The sequence below is a fragment of the Culex quinquefasciatus genome, chromosome 2, assembly GCF_015732765.1.
Source record: "Culex quinquefasciatus strain JHB chromosome 2, VPISU_Cqui_1.0_pri_paternal, whole genome shotgun sequence".
Lineage (NCBI taxonomy): Eukaryota > Metazoa > Arthropoda > Insecta > Diptera > Culicidae > Culex > Culex quinquefasciatus.
The window spans coordinates 80,959,534-80,978,001 of record NC_051862.1 but is presented as its reverse complement, the minus strand read 5'-3'; the positions used below and the strand labels follow the sequence as shown (position 1 = coordinate 80,978,001).

General features: G+C 41.1%; 1 protein-coding gene and 37 non-coding genes across 38 annotated transcripts; all 38 read right to left on the bottom strand.

Annotated features, from left to right (window-relative positions):
* Positions 1 to 231: 231 nt before the first annotated feature.
* Positions 232 to 350, bottom strand: LOC119768249. Its single transcript, XR_005278055.1, has one exon. It is a non-coding gene; the product is annotated as a 5S ribosomal RNA (ribosomal RNA).
* Positions 351 to 651: 301 nt separating this feature from the next.
* On the bottom strand, positions 652 to 770 carry LOC119768248. The gene has a single exon (XR_005278054.1). It is a non-coding gene; the product is annotated as a 5S ribosomal RNA (ribosomal RNA).
* Positions 771 to 1,067: 297 nt separating this feature from the next.
* Positions 1,068 to 1,186, bottom strand: LOC119768246. Its single transcript, XR_005278052.1, has one exon. It is a non-coding gene; the product is annotated as a 5S ribosomal RNA (ribosomal RNA).
* Positions 1,187 to 1,487: 301 nt separating this feature from the next.
* LOC119768245 lies at positions 1,488 to 1,606 on the bottom strand. The gene has a single exon (XR_005278051.1). It is a non-coding gene; the product is annotated as a 5S ribosomal RNA (ribosomal RNA).
* Positions 1,607 to 1,901: 295 nt separating this feature from the next.
* LOC119768244 lies at positions 1,902 to 2,020 on the bottom strand. The gene has a single exon (XR_005278050.1). It is a non-coding gene; the product is annotated as a 5S ribosomal RNA (ribosomal RNA).
* A 298-nt stretch (positions 2,021 to 2,318) lies between these two features.
* LOC119768243 lies at positions 2,319 to 2,437 on the bottom strand. Its single transcript, XR_005278049.1, has one exon. It is a non-coding gene; the product is annotated as a 5S ribosomal RNA (ribosomal RNA).
* A 303-nt stretch (positions 2,438 to 2,740) lies between these two features.
* LOC119768242 lies at positions 2,741 to 2,859 on the bottom strand. Its single transcript, XR_005278048.1, has one exon. It is a non-coding gene; the product is annotated as a 5S ribosomal RNA (ribosomal RNA).
* Positions 2,860 to 3,154: 295 nt separating this feature from the next.
* LOC119768241 lies at positions 3,155 to 3,273 on the bottom strand. Its single transcript, XR_005278047.1, has one exon. It is a non-coding gene; the product is annotated as a 5S ribosomal RNA (ribosomal RNA).
* A 301-nt stretch (positions 3,274 to 3,574) lies between these two features.
* LOC119768240 lies at positions 3,575 to 3,693 on the bottom strand. The gene has a single exon (XR_005278046.1). It is a non-coding gene; the product is annotated as a 5S ribosomal RNA (ribosomal RNA).
* A 293-nt stretch (positions 3,694 to 3,986) lies between these two features.
* Positions 3,987 to 4,105, bottom strand: LOC119768239. The gene has a single exon (XR_005278045.1). It is a non-coding gene; the product is annotated as a 5S ribosomal RNA (ribosomal RNA).
* Positions 4,106 to 4,400: 295 nt separating this feature from the next.
* LOC119768238 lies at positions 4,401 to 4,519 on the bottom strand. The gene has a single exon (XR_005278044.1). It is a non-coding gene; the product is annotated as a 5S ribosomal RNA (ribosomal RNA).
* A 301-nt stretch (positions 4,520 to 4,820) lies between these two features.
* LOC119768237 lies at positions 4,821 to 4,939 on the bottom strand. Its single transcript, XR_005278043.1, has one exon. It is a non-coding gene; the product is annotated as a 5S ribosomal RNA (ribosomal RNA).
* A 294-nt stretch (positions 4,940 to 5,233) lies between these two features.
* LOC119768235 lies at positions 5,234 to 5,352 on the bottom strand. Its single transcript, XR_005278041.1, has one exon. It is a non-coding gene; the product is annotated as a 5S ribosomal RNA (ribosomal RNA).
* A 299-nt stretch (positions 5,353 to 5,651) lies between these two features.
* Positions 5,652 to 5,770, bottom strand: LOC119768234. The gene has a single exon (XR_005278040.1). It is a non-coding gene; the product is annotated as a 5S ribosomal RNA (ribosomal RNA).
* A 301-nt stretch (positions 5,771 to 6,071) lies between these two features.
* On the bottom strand, positions 6,072 to 6,190 carry LOC119768233. The gene has a single exon (XR_005278039.1). It is a non-coding gene; the product is annotated as a 5S ribosomal RNA (ribosomal RNA).
* Positions 6,191 to 6,487: 297 nt separating this feature from the next.
* On the bottom strand, positions 6,488 to 6,606 carry LOC119768232. Its single transcript, XR_005278038.1, has one exon. It is a non-coding gene; the product is annotated as a 5S ribosomal RNA (ribosomal RNA).
* Positions 6,607 to 6,906: 300 nt separating this feature from the next.
* On the bottom strand, positions 6,907 to 7,025 carry LOC119768231. Its single transcript, XR_005278037.1, has one exon. It is a non-coding gene; the product is annotated as a 5S ribosomal RNA (ribosomal RNA).
* A 299-nt stretch (positions 7,026 to 7,324) lies between these two features.
* LOC119768230 lies at positions 7,325 to 7,443 on the bottom strand. The gene has a single exon (XR_005278036.1). It is a non-coding gene; the product is annotated as a 5S ribosomal RNA (ribosomal RNA).
* A 296-nt stretch (positions 7,444 to 7,739) lies between these two features.
* Positions 7,740 to 7,858, bottom strand: LOC119768229. The gene has a single exon (XR_005278035.1). It is a non-coding gene; the product is annotated as a 5S ribosomal RNA (ribosomal RNA).
* Positions 7,859 to 8,159: 301 nt separating this feature from the next.
* LOC119768228 lies at positions 8,160 to 8,278 on the bottom strand. The gene has a single exon (XR_005278034.1). It is a non-coding gene; the product is annotated as a 5S ribosomal RNA (ribosomal RNA).
* Positions 8,279 to 8,577: 299 nt separating this feature from the next.
* On the bottom strand, positions 8,578 to 8,696 carry LOC119768227. The gene has a single exon (XR_005278033.1). It is a non-coding gene; the product is annotated as a 5S ribosomal RNA (ribosomal RNA).
* Positions 8,697 to 8,992: 296 nt separating this feature from the next.
* LOC119768221 lies at positions 8,993 to 9,111 on the bottom strand. Its single transcript, XR_005278032.1, has one exon. It is a non-coding gene; the product is annotated as a 5S ribosomal RNA (ribosomal RNA).
* Positions 9,112 to 9,404: 293 nt separating this feature from the next.
* Positions 9,405 to 9,523, bottom strand: LOC119768218. The gene has a single exon (XR_005278030.1). It is a non-coding gene; the product is annotated as a 5S ribosomal RNA (ribosomal RNA).
* Positions 9,524 to 9,825: 302 nt separating this feature from the next.
* LOC119768207 lies at positions 9,826 to 9,944 on the bottom strand. The gene has a single exon (XR_005278019.1). It is a non-coding gene; the product is annotated as a 5S ribosomal RNA (ribosomal RNA).
* Positions 9,945 to 10,244: 300 nt separating this feature from the next.
* On the bottom strand, positions 10,245 to 10,363 carry LOC119768196. Its single transcript, XR_005278008.1, has one exon. It is a non-coding gene; the product is annotated as a 5S ribosomal RNA (ribosomal RNA).
* A 295-nt stretch (positions 10,364 to 10,658) lies between these two features.
* On the bottom strand, positions 10,659 to 10,777 carry LOC119768184. The gene has a single exon (XR_005277996.1). It is a non-coding gene; the product is annotated as a 5S ribosomal RNA (ribosomal RNA).
* Positions 10,778 to 11,079: 302 nt separating this feature from the next.
* LOC119768173 lies at positions 11,080 to 11,198 on the bottom strand. The gene has a single exon (XR_005277989.1). It is a non-coding gene; the product is annotated as a 5S ribosomal RNA (ribosomal RNA).
* A 297-nt stretch (positions 11,199 to 11,495) lies between these two features.
* LOC119768164 lies at positions 11,496 to 11,614 on the bottom strand. The gene has a single exon (XR_005277981.1). It is a non-coding gene; the product is annotated as a 5S ribosomal RNA (ribosomal RNA).
* A 302-nt stretch (positions 11,615 to 11,916) lies between these two features.
* On the bottom strand, positions 11,917 to 12,035 carry LOC119768152. The gene has a single exon (XR_005277969.1). It is a non-coding gene; the product is annotated as a 5S ribosomal RNA (ribosomal RNA).
* Positions 12,036 to 12,334: 299 nt separating this feature from the next.
* LOC119768140 lies at positions 12,335 to 12,453 on the bottom strand. The gene has a single exon (XR_005277957.1). It is a non-coding gene; the product is annotated as a 5S ribosomal RNA (ribosomal RNA).
* Positions 12,454 to 12,755: 302 nt separating this feature from the next.
* On the bottom strand, positions 12,756 to 12,874 carry LOC119768128. Its single transcript, XR_005277945.1, has one exon. It is a non-coding gene; the product is annotated as a 5S ribosomal RNA (ribosomal RNA).
* Positions 12,875 to 13,176: 302 nt separating this feature from the next.
* LOC119768116 lies at positions 13,177 to 13,295 on the bottom strand. Its single transcript, XR_005277932.1, has one exon. It is a non-coding gene; the product is annotated as a 5S ribosomal RNA (ribosomal RNA).
* A 302-nt stretch (positions 13,296 to 13,597) lies between these two features.
* On the bottom strand, positions 13,598 to 13,716 carry LOC119768258. Its single transcript, XR_005278064.1, has one exon. It is a non-coding gene; the product is annotated as a 5S ribosomal RNA (ribosomal RNA).
* A 302-nt stretch (positions 13,717 to 14,018) lies between these two features.
* Positions 14,019 to 14,137, bottom strand: LOC119768247. The gene has a single exon (XR_005278053.1). It is a non-coding gene; the product is annotated as a 5S ribosomal RNA (ribosomal RNA).
* A 299-nt stretch (positions 14,138 to 14,436) lies between these two features.
* LOC119768236 lies at positions 14,437 to 14,555 on the bottom strand. The gene has a single exon (XR_005278042.1). It is a non-coding gene; the product is annotated as a 5S ribosomal RNA (ribosomal RNA).
* A 303-nt stretch (positions 14,556 to 14,858) lies between these two features.
* On the bottom strand, positions 14,859 to 14,977 carry LOC119768220. The gene has a single exon (XR_005278031.1). It is a non-coding gene; the product is annotated as a 5S ribosomal RNA (ribosomal RNA).
* A 297-nt stretch (positions 14,978 to 15,274) lies between these two features.
* On the bottom strand, positions 15,275 to 15,393 carry LOC119768171. The gene has a single exon (XR_005277988.1). It is a non-coding gene; the product is annotated as a 5S ribosomal RNA (ribosomal RNA).
* Positions 15,394 to 15,745: 352 nt separating this feature from the next.
* Positions 15,746 to 16,499, bottom strand: LOC6051562 (39S ribosomal protein L12, mitochondrial). Its single transcript, XM_001867945.2, has one exon. It carries the CDS (start codon positions 16,375 to 16,377, stop codon positions 15,823 to 15,825), a length of 555 nt encoding a protein of 184 aa, XP_001867980.2. The 5' UTR covers positions 16,378 to 16,499; the 3' UTR covers positions 15,746 to 15,822.
* Between the last annotated feature and the right edge of the window lie 1,969 nt (positions 16,500 to 18,468).

Here is an 18,468-nt window from a genome sequence, read left to right as displayed (position 1 = left end):
CTCTCTTTGAATTTGAATGTTGCTTTTGTGTTTTGAATGCTGATGCAAACAAAAGGGAATCGTGTTTTTTTGGGGTGATTTTGAGCGTGTGTGCCTGGGTTCGAATCCCGTCGTGGGCAAAATTAAAGTTTTTTTTTCGTTGGTAAAATTCTTTTTTATCAACTGAATATTGTAAAACAGACATTGAAAAATGATAATCAATCGCGATTTCATGGTGCAAAATAGCAAAAATGCCAACGACACGCGACGTTCCCAAGCGGTCACCCATCTAAGTACTAATCGCGCCCGATGTTGCTTAACTTCGGTGATCGGACGAGAACCGGTGTTTTCAACATGGTATGATCGTTGACAAAGTTTGGCTGTTCTGGAAGGACTTTTGTGCTGTTTGTTTGGGGTGGGTGAAGATGGGAGAATATTTTTCTCTCTTTGAATTTGAATGTTGCTTTTGTGTTTTGAATGCTGATGCAAACAAAAGGGAATCGTGTTTTTTTGGGGTGATTTTGAGCGTGTGTGCCTGGGTTCGAATCCCGTCGTGGGCAAAATTAAAGTTTTTTTTTCGTTGGTAAAATTCTTTTTTATCAACTGAATATTGTAAAAAAGACATTGAAAATTGATTATCAATCGCGATTTCATGGTGCAAAATAGCAAAAATGCCAACGACACGCGACGTTCCCAAGCGGTCACCCATCTAAGTACTAATCGCGCCCGATGTTGCTTAACTTCGGTGATCGGACGAGAACCGGTGTTTTCAACATGGTATGATCGTTGACAAAGTTTGGCTGTTCTGGAAGGACTTTTGTGCTGTTTGTTTGGGGTGGGTGAAGATGGGAGAACGTTTTTCTCTCTTTGAATTTGAATGTTGCTTTTGTGTTTTGAATGCTGATGCAAACAAAAGGGAATCGTGTTTTTTTGGGGTGATTTTGAGCGTGTGTGCCTGGGTTCGAATCCCGTCGTGGGCAAAATACAAGTTTTTTCCGTTGGTAAAATTCTTTTTATCAACTGAATATTGTAAAATAGACATGAAAATTGATAATCAACCGCGATTTCATGGTGCAAAATAGCAAAAATGCCAACGACACGCGACGTTCCCAAGCGGTCACCCATCTAAGTACTAATCGCGCCCGATGTTGCTTAACTTCGGTGATCGGACGAGAACCGGTGTTTTCAACATGGTATGATCGTTGACAAAGTTTGGCTGTTCTGGAAGGACTTTTGTGCTGTTTGTTTGGGGTGGGTGAAGATGGGAGAACGTTTTTCTCTCTTTGAATTTGAATGTTGCTTTTGTGTTTTGAATGCTGATGCAAACAAAAGGGAATCGTGTTTTTTTGGGGTGATTTTGAGCGTGTGTGCCTGGGTTCGAATCCCGTCGTGGGCAAAATTAAAGTTTTTTTTTCGTTGGTAAAATTCTTTTTTATCAACTGAATATTGTAAAAAAGACATTGAAAATTGATTATCAATCGCGATTTCATGGTGCAAAATAGCAAAAATGCCAACGACACGCGACGTTCCCAAGCGGTCACCCATCTAAGTACTAATCGCGCCCGATGTTGCTTAACTTCGGTGATCGGACGAGAACCGGTGTTTTCAACATGGTATGATCGTTGACAAAGTTTGGCTGTTCTGGAAGGACTTTTGTGCTGTTTGTTTGGGGTGGATGAAGATGGGAGAATATTTTTTTCTCTTTGAATTTGAATGTTGCTTTTGTGTTTTGAATGCTGATGCAAACAAAAGGGAATCGTGTTTTTGGGGTGATTTTGAGCGTGTGTGCCTGGGTTCGAATCCCGTCGTGGGCAAAATAAAAGTTTTTTCCGTTGGTAAAATTCTTTTTATCAACTGAATATTGTAAAAAGACATTGAAAATTGATAATCAATCGCGATTTCATGGTGCAAAATAGCAAAAATGCCAACGACACGCGACGTTCCCAAGCGGTCACCCATCTAAGTACTAATCGCGCCCGATGTTGCTTAACTTCGGTGATCGGACGAGAACCGGTGTTTTCAACATGGTATGATCGTTGACAAAGTTTGGCTGTTCTGGAAGGACTTTTGTGCTGTTTGTTTGGGGTGGGTGAAGATGGGAGAACGTTTTCTCTCTTTGAATTTGAATGTTGCTTTTGTGTTTTGAATGCTGATGCAAACAAAAGGGAATCGTGTTTTTTTGGGGTGATTTTGAGCGTGTGTGCCTGGGTTCGAATCCCGTCGTGGGCAAAATAAAAGTTTTTTTCGTTGGTAAAATTCTTTTTTATCAACTGAATATTGTAAAAAAGACATTGAAAATTGATAATCAATCGCGATTTCATGGTGCAAAATAGCAAAAATGCCAACGACACGCGACGTTCCCAAGCGGTCACCCATCTAAGTACTAATCGCGCCCGATGTTGCTTAACTTCGGTGATCGGACGAGAACCGGTGTTTTCAACATGGTATGATCGTTGACAAAGTTTGGCTGTTCTGGAAGGACTTTTGTGCTGTTTGTTTGGGGTGGGTGAAGATGGGAGAACGTTTTTCTCTCTTTGAATTTGAATGTTGCTTTTGTGTTTTGAATGCTGATGCAAACAAAAGGGAATCGTGTTTTTTTGGGGTGATTTTGAGCGTGTGTGCCTGGGTTCGAATCCCGTCGTGGGCAAAATAAAAGTTTTTTTTTTCCGTTGGTAAAATTCTTTTTTATCAACTGAATATTGTAAAACAGACATTGAAAATTGATAATCAATCGCGATTTCATGGTGCAAAATAGCAAAAATGCCAACGACACGCGACGTTCCCAAGCGGTCACCCATCTAAGTACTAATCGCGCCCGATGTTGCTTAACTTCGGTGATCGGACGAGAACCGGTGTTTTCAACATGGTATGATCGTTGACAAAGTTTGGCTGTTCTGGAAGGACTTTTGTGCTGTTTGTTTGGGGTGGGTGAAGATGGGAGAACGTTTTCTCTCTTTGAATTTGAATGTTGCTTTTGTGTTTTGAATGCTGATGCAAACAAAAGGGAATCGTGTTTTTGGGGTGATTTTGAGCGTGTGTGCCTGGGTTCGAATCCCGTCGTGGGCAAAATAAAGTTTTTTTCGTTGGTAAAATTCTTTTTTATCAACTGAATATTGTAAAAAAGACATTGAAAATTGATAATCAATCGCGATTTCATGGTGCAAAATAGCAAAAATGCCAACGACACGCGACGTTCCCAAGCGGTCACCCATCTAAGTACTAATCGCGCCCGATGTTGCTTAACTTCGGTGATCGGACGAGAACCGGTGTTTTCAACATGGTATGATCGTTGACAAAGTTTGGCTGTTCTGGAAGGACTTTTGTGCTGTTTGTTTGGGGTGGGTGAAGATGGGAGAACGTTTTTCTCTCTTTGAATTTGAATGTTGCTTTTGTGTTTTGAATGCTGATGCAAACAAAAGGGAATCGTGTTTTTTTGGGGTGATTTTGAGCGTGTGTGCCTGGGTTCGAATCCCGTCGTGGGCAAAATTAAAGTTTTTTTTTCGTTGGTAAAATTCTTTTTTATCAACTGAATATTGTAAAACAGACATTGAAAAATGATAATCAATCGCGATTTCATGGTGCAAAATAGCAAAAATGCCAACGACACGCGACGTTCCCAAGCGGTCACCCATCTAAGTACTAATCGCGCCCGATGTTGCTTAACTTCGGTGATCGGACGAGAACCGGTGTTTTCAACATGGTATGATCGTTGACAAAGTTTGGCTGTTCTGGAAGGACTTTTGTGCTGTTTGTTTGGGGTGGGTGAAGATGGGAGAATTTTTCTCTTTGAATTTGAATGTTGCTTTTGTGTTTTGAATGCTGATGCAAACAAAAGGGAATCGTGTTTTTGGGGTGATTTTGAGCGTGTGTGCCTGGGTTCGAATCCCGTCGTGGGCAAAATAAAGTTTTTTTCCGTTGGTAAAATTCTTTTTTATCAACTGAATATTGTAAAAAAGACATTGAAAATTGATAATCAATCGCGATTTCATGGTGCAAAATAGCAAAAATGCCAACGACACGCGACGTTCCCAAGCGGTCACCCATCTAAGTACTAATCGCGCCCGATGTTGCTTAACTTCGGTGATCGGACGAGAACCGGTGTTTTCAACATGGTATGATCGTTGACAAAGTTTGGCTGTTCTGGAAGGACTTTTGTGCTGTTTGTTTGGGGTGGGTGAAGATGGGAGAATATTTTCTCTCTTTGAATTTGAATGTTGCTTTTGTGTTTTGAATGCTGATGCAAACAAAAGGGAATCGTGTTTTTGGGGTGATTTTGAGCGTGTGTGCCTGGGTTCGAATCCCGTCGTGGGCAAAATAAAAGTTTTTTCGTTGGTAAAATTCTTTTTTATCAACTGAATATTGTAAAAAAGACATTGAAAATTGATAATCAATCGCGATTTCATGGTGCAAAATAGCAAAAATGCCAACGACACGCGACGTTCCCAAGCGGTCACCCATCTAAGTACTAATCGCGCCCGATGTTGCTTAACTTCGGTGATCGGACGAGAACCGGTGTTTTCAACATGGTATGATCGTTGACAAAGTTTGGCTGTTCTGGAAGGACTTTTGTGCTGTTTGTTTGGGGTGGGTGAAGATGGGAGAATATTTTTTTCTCTTTGAATTTGAATGTTGCTTTTGTGTTTTGAATGCTGATGCAAACAAAAGGGAATCGTGTTTTTTGGGTGATTTTGAGCGTGTGTGCCTGGGTTCGAATCCCGTCGTGGGCAAAATAAAAGTTTTTTTTTTCCGTTGGTAAAATTCTTTTTTATCAACTGAATATTGTAAAACAGACATTGAAAATTGATAATCAATCGCGATTTCATGGTGCAAAATAGCAAAAATGCCAACGACACGCGACGTTCCCAAGCGGTCACCCATCTAAGTACTAATCGCGCCCGATGTTGCTTAACTTCGGTGATCGGACGAGAACCGGTGTTTTCAACATGGTATGATCGTTGACAAAGTTTGGCTGTTCTGGAAGGACTTTTGTGCTGTTTGTTTGGGGTGGGTGAAGATGGGAGAACGTTTTCTCTCTTTGAATTTGAATGTTGCTTTTGTGTTTTGAATGCTGATGCAAACAAAAGGGAATCGTGTTTTTGGGGTGATTTTGAGCGTGTGTGCCTGGGTTCGAATCCCGTCGTGGGCAAAATAAAGTTTTTTTCCGTTGGTAAAATTCTTTTTATCAACTGAATATTGTAAAAAGACATTGAAAATTGATAATCAATCGCGATTTCATGGTGCAAAATAGCAAAAATGCCAACGACACGCGACGTTCCCAAGCGGTCACCCATCTAAGTACTAATCGCGCCCGATGTTGCTTAACTTCGGTGATCGGACGAGAACCGGTGTTTTCAACATGGTATGATCGTTGACAAAGTTTGGCTGTTCTGGAAGGACTTTTGTGCTGTTTGTTTGGGGTGGGTGAAGATGGGAGAACGTTTTTCTCTCTTTGAATTTGAATGTTGCTTTTGTGTTTTGAATGCTGATGCAAACAAAAGGGAATCGTGTTTTTTTGGGGTGATTTTGAGCGTGTGTGCCTGGGTTCGAATCCCGTCGTGGGCAAAATAAAAGTTTTTTCCGTTGGTAAAATTCTTTTTTATCAACTGAATATTGTAAAAAAGACATTGAAAATTGATAATCAATCGCGATTTCATGGTGCAAAATAGCAAAAATGCCAACGACACGCGACGTTCCCAAGCGGTCACCCATCTAAGTACTAATCGCGCCCGATGTTGCTTAACTTCGGTGATCGGACGAGAACCGGTGTTTTCAACATGGTATGATCGTTGACAAAGTTTGGCTGTTCTGGAAGGACTTTTGTGCTGTTTGTTTGGGGTGGATGAAGATGGGAGAATATTTTTTTCTCTTTGAATTTGAATGTTGCTTTTGTGTTTTGAATGCTGATGCAAACAAAAGGGAATCGTGTTTTTTTGGGGTGATTTTGAGCGTGTGTGCCTGGGTTCGAATCCCGTCGTGGGCAAAATAAAAGTTTTTTTTTCGTTGGTAAAATTCTTTTTTATCAACTGAATATTGTAAAAAAGACATTGAAAATTGATTATCAATCGCGATTTCATGGTGCAAAATAGCAAAAATGCCAACGACACGCGACGTTCCCAAGCGGTCACCCATCTAAGTACTAATCGCGCCCGATGTTGCTTAACTTCGGTGATCGGACGAGAACCGGTGTTTTCAACATGGTATGATCGTTGACAAAGTTTGGCTGTTCTGGAAGGACTTTTGTGCTGTTTGTTTGGGGTGGGTGAAGATGGGAGAATATTTTTCTCTCTTTGAATTTGAATGTTGCTTTTGTGTTTTGAATGCTGATGCAAACAAAAGGGAATCGTGTTTTTTTGGGGTGATTTTGAGCGTGTGTGCCTGGGTTCGAATCCCGTCGTGGGCAAAATAAAGTTTTTTTCCGTTGGTAAAATTCTTTTTATCAACTGAATATTGTAAAAAGACATTGAAAATTGATAATCAATCGCGATTTCATGGTGCAAAATAGCAAAAATGCCAACGACACGCGACGTTCCCAAGCGGTCACCCATCTAAGTACTAATCGCGCCCGATGTTGCTTAACTTCGGTGATCGGACGAGAACCGGTGTTTTCAACATGGTATGATCGTTGACAAAGTTTGGCTGTTCTGGAAGGACTTTTGTGCTGTTTGTTTGGGGTGGGTGAAGATGGGAGAACGTTTTTTCTCTTTGAATTTGAATGTTGCTTTTGTGTTTTGAATGCTGATGCAAACAAAAGGGAATCGTGTTTTTGGGGTGATTTTGAGCGTGTGTGCCTGGGTTCGAATCCCGTCGTGGGCAAAATAAAAGTTTTTTTTTTCCGTTGGTAAAATTCTTTTTTATCAACTGAATATTGTAAAACAGACATTGAAAATTGATAATCAATCGCGATTTCATGGTGCAAAATAGCAAAAATGCCAACGACACGCGACGTTCCCAAGCGGTCACCCATCTAAGTACTAATCGCGCCCGATGTTGCTTAACTTCGGTGATCGGACGAGAACCGGTGTTTTCAACATGGTATGATCGTTGACAAAGTTTGGCTGTTCTGGAAGGACTTTTGTGCTGTTTGTTTGGGGTGGGTGAAGATGGGAGAATATTTTTCTCTTTGAATTTGAATGTTGCTTTTGTGTTTTGAATGCTGATGCAAACAAAAGGGAATCGTGTTTTTTGGGTGATTTTGAGCGTGTGTGCCTGGGTTCGAATCCCGTCGTGGGCAAAATAAAAGTTTTTTTTTTCCGTTGGTAAAATTCTTTTTTATCAACTGAATATTGTAAAACAGACATTGAAAAATGATAATCAATCGCGATTTCATGGTGCAAAATAGCAAAAATGCCAACGACACGCGACGTTCCCAAGCGGTCACCCATCTAAGTACTAATCGCGCCCGATGTTGCTTAACTTCGGTGATCGGACGAGAACCGGTGTTTTCAACATGGTATGATCGTTGACAAAGTTTGGCTGTTCTGGAAGGACTTTTGTGCTGTTTGTTTGGGGTGGGTGAAGATGGGAGAACGTTTTTCTCTCTTTGAATTTGAATGTTGCTTTTGTGTTTTGAATGCTGATGCAAACAAAAGGGAATCGTGTTTTTTTGGGGTGATTTTGAGCGTGTGTGCCTGGGTTCGAATCCCGTCGTGGGCAAAATAAAGTTTTTTCCGTTGGTAAAATTCTTTTTATCAACTGAATATTGTAAAAAGACATTGAAAATTGATAATCAATCGCGATTTCATGGTGCAAAATAGCAAAAATGCCAACGACACGCGACGTTCCCAAGCGGTCACCCATCTAAGTACTAATCGCGCCCGATGTTGCTTAACTTCGGTGATCGGACGAGAACCGGTGTTTTCAACATGGTATGATCGTTGACAAAGTTTGGCTGTTCTGGAAGGACTTTTGTGCTGTTTGTTTGGGGTGGATGAAGATGGGAGAATATTTTTTTCTCTTTGAATTTGAATGTTGCTTTTGTGTTTTGAATGCTGATGAAAACAAAAGGGAATCGTGTTTTTTGGGTGATTTTGAGCGTGTGTGCCTGGGTTCGAATCCCGTCGTGGGCAAAATAAAAGTTTTTTTTTTCCGTTGGTAAAATTCTTTTTTATCAACTGAATATTGTAAAACAGACATTGAAAAATGATAATCAATCGCGATTTCATGGTGCAAAATAGCAAAAATGCCAACGACACGCGACGTTCCCAAGCGGTCACCCATCTAAGTACTAATCGCGCCCGATGTTGCTTAACTTCGGTGATCGGACGAGAACCGGTGTTTTCAACATGGTATGATCGTTGACAAAGTTTGGCTGTTCTGGAAGGACTTTTGTGCTGTTTGTTTGGGGTGGGTGAAGATGGGAGAACGTTTTTCTCTTTGAATTTGAATGTTGCTTTTGTGTTTTGAATGCTGATGAAAACAAAAGGGAATCGTGTTTTTTGGGTGATTTTGAGCGTGTGTGCCTGGGTTCGAATCCCGTCGTGGGCAAAATAAAAGTTTTTTTTTTCCGTTGGTAAAATTCTTTTTTATCAACTGAATATTGTAAAACAGACATTGAAAAATGATAATCAATCGCGATTTCATGGTGCAAAATAGCAAAAATGCCAACGACACGCGACGTTCCCAAGCGGTCACCCATCTAAGTACTAATCGCGCCCGATGTTGCTTAACTTCGGTGATCGGACGAGAACCGGTGTTTTCAACATGGTATGATCGTTGACAAAGTTTGGCTGTTCTGGAAGGACTTTTGTGCTGTTTGTTTGGGGTGGATGAAGATGGGAGAATATTTTTTTCTCTTTGAATTTGAATGTTGCTTTTGTGTTTTGAATGCTGATGAAAACAAAAGGGAATCGTGTTTTTTGGGTGATTTTGAGCGTGTGTGCCTGGGTTCGAATCCCGTCGTGGGCAAAATAAAGTTTTTTTCCGTTGGTAAAATTCTTTTTATCAACTGAATATTGTAAAAAAGACATTGAAAATTGATAATCAATCGCGATTTCATGGTGCAAAATAGCAAAAATGCCAACGACACGCGACGTTCCCAAGCGGTCACCCATCTAAGTACTAATCGCGCCCGATGTTGCTTAACTTCGGTGATCGGACGAGAACCGGTGTTTTCAACATGGTATGATCGTTGACAAAGTTTGGCTGTTCTGGAAGGACTTTTGTGCTGTTTGTTTGGGGTGGGTGAAGATGGGAGAACGTTTTTCTCTTTGAATTTGAATGTTGCTTTTGTGTTTTGAATGCTGATGCAAACAAAAGGGAATCGTGTTTTTGGGGTGATTTTGAGCGTGTGTGCCTGGGTTCGAATCCCGTCGTGGACAAAATAAAGTTTTTTTCCGTTGGTAAAATTCTTTTTATCAACTGAATATTGTAAAAAGACATTGAAAATTGATAATCAATCGCGATTTCATGGTGCAAAATAGCAAAAATGCCAACGACACGCGACGTTCCCAAGCGGTCACCCATCTAAGTACTAATCGCGCCCGATGTTGCTTAACTTCGGTGATCGGACGAGAACCGGTGTTTTCAACATGGTATGATCGTTGACAAAGTTTGGCTGTTCTGGAAGGACTTTTGTGCTGTTTGTTTGGGGTGGGTGAAGATGGGAGAACGTTTTTCTCTCTTTGAATTTGAATGTTGCTTTTGTGTTTTGAATGCTGATGCAAACAAAAGGGAATCGTGTTTTTTTGGGGTGATTTTGAGCGTGTGTGCCTGGGTTCGAATCCCGTCGGTGGACAAAATAAAAGTTTTTTTTCCGTTAGTAAAATTCTTTTTTATCAACTGAATATTGTAAAAAAGACATTGAAAATTGATAATCAATCGCGATTTCATGGTGCAAAATAGCAAAAATGCCAACGACACGCGACGTTCCCAAGCGGTCACCCATCTAAGTACTAATCGCGCCCGATGTTGCTTAACTTCGGTGATCGGACGAGAACCGGTGTTTTCAACATGGTATGATCGTTGACAAAGTTTGGCTGTTCTGGAAGGACTTTTGTGCTGTTTGTTTGGGGTGGGTGAAGATGGGAGAACGTTTTTTCTCTTTGAATTTGAATGTTGCTTTTGTGTTTTGAATGCTGATGAAAACAAAAGGGAATCGTGTTTTTTGGGTGATTTTGAGCGTGTGTGCCTGGGTTCGAATCCCGTCGTGGGCAAAATAAAAGTTTTTTTTTTCCGTTGGTAAAATTCTTTTTTATCAACTGAATATTGTAAAACAGACATTGAAAAATGATAATCAATCGCGATTTCATGGTGCAAAATAGCAAAAATGCCAACGACACGCGACGTTCCCAAGCGGTCACCCATCTAAGTACTAATCGCGCCCGATGTTGCTTAACTTCGGTGATCGGACGAGAACCGGTGTTTTCAACATGGTATGATCGTTGACAAAGTTTGGCTGTTCTGGAAGGACTTTTGTGCTGTTTGTTTGGGGTGGGTGAAGATGGGAGAACGTTTTCTCTCTTTGAATTTGAATGTTGCTTTTGTGTTTTGAATGCTGATGCAAACAAAAGGGAATCGTGTTTTTGGGGTGATTTTGAGCGTGTGTGCCTGGGTTCGAATCCCGTCGTGGACAAAATAAAAGTTTTTTTCCGTTGGTAAAATTCTTTTTATCAACTGAATATTGTAAAAAGACATTGAAAATTGATAATCAATCGCGATTTCATGGTGCAAAATAGCAAAAATGCCAACGACACGCGACGTTCCCAAGCGGTCACCCATCTAAGTACTAATCGCGCCCGATGTTGCTTAACTTCGGTGATCGGACGAGAACCGGTGTTTTCAACATGGTATGATCGTTGACAAAGTTTGGCTGTTCTGGAAGGACTTTTGTGCTGTTTGTTTGGGGTGGGTGAAGATGGGAGAACGTTTTTCTCTCTTTGAATTTGAATGTTGCTTTTGTGTTTTGAATGCTGATGCAAACAAAAGGGAATCGTGTTTTTTTGGGGTGATTTTGAGCGTGTGTGCCTGGGTTCGAATCCTGTCGGTGGACAAAATAAAAGTTTTTTTTTCGTTGGTAAAATTCTTTTTTATCAACTGAATATTGTAAAAAAGACATTGAAAATTGATTATCAATCGCGATTTCATGGTGCAAAATAGCAAAAATGCCAACGACACGCGACGTTCCCAAGCGGTCACCCATCTAAGTACTAATCGCGCCCGATGTTGCTTAACTTCGGTGATCGGACGAGAACCGGTGTTTTCAACATGGTATGATCGTTGACAAAGTTTGGCTGTTCTGGAAGGACTTTTGTGCTGTTTGTTTGGGGTGGGTGAAGATGGGAGAACGTTTTTCTCTTTGAATTTGAATGTTGCTTTTGTGTTTTGAATGCTGATGCAAACAAAAGGGAATCGTGTTTTTTTGGGGTGATTTTGAGCGTGTGTGCCTGGGTTCGAATCCCGTCGTGGGCAAAATAAAAGTTTTTTTCGTTGGTAAAATTCTTTTTTATCAACTGAATATTGTAAAAAAGACATTGAAAATTGATAATCAATCGCGATTTCATGGTGCAAAATAGCAAAAATGCCAACGACACGCGACGTTCCCAAGCGGTCACCCATCTAAGTACTAATCGCGCCCGATGTTGCTTAACTTCGGTGATCGGACGAGAACCGGTGTTTTCAACATGGTATGATCGTTGACAAAGTTTGGCTGTTCTGGAAGGACTTTTGTGCTGTTTGTTTGGGGTGGGTGAAGATGGGAGAACGTTTTTCTCTCTTTGAATTTGAATGTTGCTTTTGTGTTTTGAATGCTGATGCAAACAAAAGGGAATCGTGTTTTTTTGGGGTGATTTTGAGCGTGTGTGCCTGGGTTCGAATCCTGTCGGTGGACAAAATAAAAGTTTTTTTTCCGTTAGTAAAATTCTTTTTTATCAACTGAATATTGTAAAAAAGACATTGAAAATTGATAATCAATCGCGATTTCATGGTGCAAAATAGCAAAAATGCCAACGACACGCGACGTTCCCAAGCGGTCACCCATCTAAGTACTAATCGCGCCCGATGTTGCTTAACTTCGGTGATCGGACGAGAACCGGTGTTTTCAACATGGTATGATCGTTGACAAAGTTTGGCTGTTCTGGAAGGACTTTTGTGCTGTTTGTTTGGGGTGGGTGAAGATGGGAGAACGTTTTTCTTCTTTGAATTTGAATGTTGCTTTTGTGTTTTGAATGCTGATGCAAACAAAAGGGAATCGTGTTTTTTTGGGGTGATTTTGAGCGTGTGTGCCTGGGTTCGAATCCCGTCGTGGGCAAAATAAAAGTTTTTTTTCGTTGGTAAAATTCTTTTTTATCAACTGAATATTGTAAAAAAGACATTGAAAATTGATAATCAATCGCGATTTCATGGTGCAAAATAGCAAAAATGCCAACGACACGCGACGTTCCCAAGCGGTCACCCATCTAAGTACTAATCGCGCCCGATGTTGCTTAACTTCGGTGATCGGACGAGAACCGGTGTTTTCAACATGGTATGATCGTTGACAAAGTTTGGCTGTTCTGGAAGGACTTTTGTGCTGTTTGTTTGGGGTGGGTGAAGATGGGAGAAAGTTTTTCTCTCTTTGAATTTGAATGTTGCTTTTGTGTTTTGAATGCTGATGCAAACAAAAGGGAATCGTGTTTTTTTGGGGTGATTTTGAGCGTGTGTGCCTGGGTTCGAATCCTGTCGGTGGACAAAATAAAAGTTTTTTTTCCGTTAGTAAAATTCTTTTTTATCAACTGAATATTGTAAAAAAGACATTGAAAATTGATAATCAATCGCGATTTCATGGTGCAAAATAGCAAAAATGCCAACGACACGCGACGTTCCCAAGCGGTCACCCATCTAAGTACTAATCGCGCCCGATGTTGCTTAACTTCGGTGATCGGACGAGAACCGGTGTTTTCAACATGGTATGATCGTTGACAAAGTTTGGCTGTTCTGGAAGGACTTTTGTGCTGTTTGTTTGGGGTGGGTGAAGATGGGAGAACGTTTTTCTCTCTTTGAATTTGAATGTTGCTTTTGTGTTTTGAATGCTGATGCAAACAAAAGGGAATCGTGTTTTTTTGGGGTGATTTTGAGCGTGTGTGCCTGGGTTCGAATCCTGTCGGTGGACAAAATAAAAGTTTTTTTTCCGTTAGTAAAATTCTTTTTTATCAACTGAATATTGTAAAAAAGACATTGAAAATTGATAATCAATCGCGATTTCATGGTGCAAAATAGCAAAAATGCCAACGACACGCGACGTTCCCAAGCGGTCACCCATCTAAGTACTAATCGCGCCCGATGTTGCTTAACTTCGGTGATCGGACGAGAACCGGTGTTTTCAACATGGTATGATCGTTGACAAAGTTTGGCTGTTCTGGAAGGACTTTTGTGCTGTTTGTTTGGGGTGGGTGAAGATGGGAGAACGTTTTTCTTTCTTTGAATTTGAATGTTGCTTTTGTGTTTTGAATGCTGATGCAAACAAAAGGGAATCGTGTTTTTTTGGGGTGATTTTGAGCGTGTGTGCCTGGGTTCGAATCCCGTCGTGGGCAAAATAAAAGTTTTTTTTTTCGTTGGTAAAATTCTTTTTTATCAACTGAATATTGTAAAAAAGACATTGAAAATTGATAATCAATCGCGATTTCATGGTGCAAAATAGCAAAAATGCCAACGACACGCGACGTTCCCAAGCGGTCACCCATCTAAGTACTAATCGCGCCCGATGTTGCTTAACTTCGGTGATCGGACGAGAACCGGTGTTTTCAACATGGTATGATCGTTGACAAAGTTTGGCTGTTCTGGAAGGACTTTTGTGCTGTTTGTTTGGGGTGGGTGAAGATGGGAGAAAGTTTTTCTCTCTTTGAATTTGAATGTTGCTTTTGTGTTTTGAATGCTGATGCAAACAAAAGGGAATCGTGTTTTTTTGGGGTGATTTTGAGCGTGTGTGCCTGGGTTCGAATCCTGTCGGTGGACAAAATACAAGTTTTTTTTCCGTTAGTAAAATTCTTTTTTATCAACTGAATATTGTAAAAAAGACATTGAAAAATGATAATCAATCGAGATTTCATGGTGCAAAATAGCAAAAATGCCAACGACACGCGACGTTCCCAAGCGGTCACCCATCTAAGTACTAATCGCGCCCGATGTTGCTTAACTTCGGTGATCGGACGAGAACCGGTGTTTTCAACATGGTATGATCGTTGACAAAGTTTGGCTGTTCTGGAAGGACTTTTGTGCTGTTTGTTTGGGGTGGGTGAAGATGGGAGAACGTTTTTCTTTCTTTGAATTTGAATGTTGCTTTTGTGTTTTGAATGCTGATGCAAACAAAAGGGAATCGTGTTTTTTTGGGGTGATTTTGAGCGTGTGTGCCTGGGTTCGAATCCCGTCGTGGGCAAAATAAAAGTTTTTTTCGTTGGTAAAATTCTTTTTTATCAACTGAATATTGTAAAAAAGACATTGAAAATTGATAATCAATCGCGATTTCATGGTGCAAAATAGCAAAAATGCCAACGACACGCGACGTTCCCAAGCGGTCACCCATCTAAGTACTAATCGCGCCCGATGTTGCTTAACTTCGGTGATCGGACGAGAACCGGTGTTTTCAACATGGTATGATCGTTGACAAAGTTTGGCTGTTCTGGAAGGACTTTTGTGCTGTTTGTTTGGGGTGGGTGAAGATGGGAGAACGTTTTTCTTTCTTTGAATTTGAATGTTGCTTTTGTGTTTTGAATGCTGATGCAAACAAAAGGGAATCGTGTTTTTTTGGGGTGATTTTGAGCGTGTGTGCCTGGGTTCGAATCCCGTCGTGGGCAAAATAAAAGTTTTTTTTTTTCGTTGGTAAAATTCTTTTTTATCAACTGAATATTGTAAAAAAGACATTGAAAATTGATAATCAATCGCGATTTCATGGTGCAAAATAGCAAAAATGCCAACGACACGCGACGTTCCCAAGCGGTCACCCATCTAAGTACTAATCGCGCCCGATGTTGCTTAACTTCGGTGATCGGACGAGAACCGGTGTTTTCAACATGGTATGATCGTTGACAAAGTTTGGCTGTTCTGGAAGGACTTTTGTGCTGTTTGTTTGGGGTGGGTGAAGATGGGAGAACGTTTTTCTCTCTTTGAATTTGAATGTTGCTTTTGTGTGTGCTTTGATGCAAACAAAAGGGAATCGTGTTTTTTGGGGTGATTTTGAGCGTATGTGCCTGGGTTCGAATCCCGTCGTGGACAAAATAAAAGTTTTTTTTCCGTTGGTAAAATTCTTTTTTATCAACTGAATATTGTAAAATAGACATAGAAAATTGATAATCAACCGCGATATCATGGTGCAAAATAGCAAAAATGCCAACGACACGCGACGTTCCCAAGCGGTCACCCATCTAAGTACTAATCGCGCCCGATGTTGCTTAACTTCGGTGATCGGACAAGAACCGGTGTTTTCAACATGGTATGATCGTTGACAAAGTTTGGCTGATCTGGAAGGACTTTTGTGCTGTTTGTTTGGGGTGGATGAAGATGTGAGAACGTTTTTCTCTCTTTGAATTTGAATGTTGCTTTTGTGTTTTGAATGCTGATGCAAACAAAAGGGAATCGTGTTTTTTGGGTGATTTTGAGCGTGTGTGCCCGGGTTCGAATCCCGTCGTGTGCAAAATAAATGTTTTTTTTTACGTTGGTAAAATTCTTTTTTATCAACTGAATATTGTAAAATAGACAATGTTAATTGATGATCAGTGCTGGTTGCATGGTCAATGCATTGCTTTATCTATCAGTTAGCTCTGAGAAGTTTCTTTGCGTTAATTTGATAAATTCAAGATTAGTTTTTAGTTGTTTATTCACTACACAATCCTTAAATCAAACAAAACCTTTCCTTTGGAAATTCAGCCCCTCCCGTTACTCTATCTCGATGACTGCTCCAACTTTGGTGAACGCTTCCTTAAGCTTCTCGGCCTCTTCCTTGGGAATGTCCTCTTTCACAATCGTGGGCGCACTTTCGACGAACTTTTTCGCCTGGACCAGGTTCATGCCCTCGAGCAGGTTCTTGACCTCCTTGATTAGCGCCACCTTCTGCTTCTCGTCGAACTTAACCAGTTTCACCTTAAAGCTCGTCTTGACCACCTTCGGGGCGGCTTCCTCTTCGTCGACGGGTGCGGCCGCCATCGGAGCGGCGGCAAATCCGGCCGGCATCAGGGCAGCATCGGGCAGGTTCAATCGCTTCTTGAGCAGCCCACTCAGTTCGGAAACTTCGAGCAGGTTCAGGGCGGCAATGTTGTCCACAATCGAGACCAGCTTTGGGTTGGCCGGCTTATCGACACCCTCCGGAACGGGAATCGTCAGTTTGTCCGCCGATGAGGCAACGGCGGCTTCCGCGTTCCGGACGCCCCCGGTGGAAGAAATGTGACGCAAACTGGCACGGGTAAGACCGAGCACGGCACGTAGCTTCAGCATTGCTGCAAGTTCTGTAAAGATTCCGTTTTATTCCGGTTAAAAATCGGCAAATTGTTCTTCAGTTTTCCACTCGTGTTACGTTATTTTGAGAAAGCGCATGAATTTTGACAGATGCGACTCCAGCAGATTCGATTACATAACGTCAAACTGAGGCAGGGTTGCCAGCGAGGTAAACAAGAGCAACAACTATGCGATGCGCCATCTGAGTTTGAAATGTGTCGCACGGCGATTTTCGATTAGGGCGGTTACACGATCAAGAACTTGCCAAAGATTCAATAAAACCCAGTCACGAAATATTCTAGCAGAGCTGATTCTGTCAGAATCCTGCTAGAACCATGTAACTTTTCTGCTAAAAGGCTGTTAGAATATCCACCTCTGTTAGAACTCTGCTAGAATCCTGCTAGAACGCCGTGGCTGGGAAGTCTTAAAAGATTTAAATATATTTACAGCCCATGGTCACAGCAAGTAACCTTCCAGCATTTAAAAGAATAACTGTTCGGCTCTGAAAGCGTTTTTACCATAGAATATAAGCCTATAAGGCTTTCTAGGCCCAGTGAAAAAAATACAATTTAACTCAATAATGACGAACTTCTCGTCACAGTGTTCTGATGCAAACAATGATCGAGCTCGAGCTGTCACAGCCCTGCGAAGTATGTTGGCTGACATATCGAGCGGTCAGTCAAAAAAACCAGCTAGAAGTCGCCTGACAAAAAAATTTTGCTAGAAAGAGATAGGAAACCTGATGCAAACAATCGTCCAGCTGTAATGTTAACATACTTTGAATGTGTTGGTAAGTTTCTGACTAGAAAGCCTTATGTTGTAACCTAAAATAAATGTTTGTTAAAATTTGAAATGTTCGGGACAGAATCTTGCTTACTTTGATATTTTTAAATTACTTTTCCAATTGGGTACTAAAGCCCTATGTCAATTTTTATGTACAACGTTAAAAAACACGATTAAAAACCATTTCTGATCACTTTTTTTCATTTTAATGCAAAATTTTTTTTTGACAAGACAACATTTTTTCGATGGATTAACTATGGTCCCCTTGGAACGAGCTGTCAAGTAGGAGCTTTTCTGCCAAGGTCCTTCTCGAGATTAATTTTTCAAAATTGATTTAAAAATCCATTTTAAACTCTTTGTGGTCGTACAAAGGGTCATTGTACTCAGAAAAATAAGTTTTATCGCTGTAAACAATAATATCAGCAATCTAAGCTTCATTTTAGGGCCCAATTGTCAAATTCAGTGTGAAAGGTGCCCGAGCTCGTGCCTGAACGTGCCCGATGGTGCCTGAAAAGTGCCCGATGGTGCCTAGGGCTCTTTGATGAGAGTGGCTTTACCCTAGATAAAGCTTATATTTTAAATAAAATAATGAAATTAAAAATAATGAGATTAGAGATTCAGAATTTCTACAATCAATCCCCGGTGGTTGGACACTTTTTCGTTTAACACTTTTTGACATAGGACTATGTCTCTACTTACTATATTGGGGGGCCAGTTCAGAAATTCGATCCAAAGCGTCACTTTTAAGCGTTAAAAAAGGGGACATTTTGAACGCTTATATCTTTTTTCCCTGTGAATCAATCCAGACGGTTGGACCACCAATCGAAAGAGAAAGACTTCAGCTATCGTTTAACTACATAGATAGTTTGACTAAACATAGTTAAAGCACTTAAAACATGCAATCAAAATGAGTAATTATTCAGTACAAATCGGACAGATGACCAATCAGAGCGAGCGTATGCATTCGAGGCCGCGCCCCTTTTGTGCCGTTCTCCGGCTGTGCCGCTATTTAAGCAGAAAATTTCGCAAAAGCAAGTCATTTTGGAACGAGCACTCCAAAAATGCACGTCGGGCCGGCGCGGAGCAGCAGCAGCTGCAGCCAATAGAAGAAGAGGACCAGCAACCAGAAGGCAGAACCAGCAGCAGCAGAAGGAGGAAATTCGAGCGAAGCGGACCGGTGGAAGTTGCTATGATGCGGCGGTTCTCATGAAAAATGGCCAATTCGACAGTGGTGGAAAAAACCTGGAGTGACCGGTGCCCTCGAAGCAGGTTCCCCCGGAGCCCGGGGGAACATTTATAGAACCATAC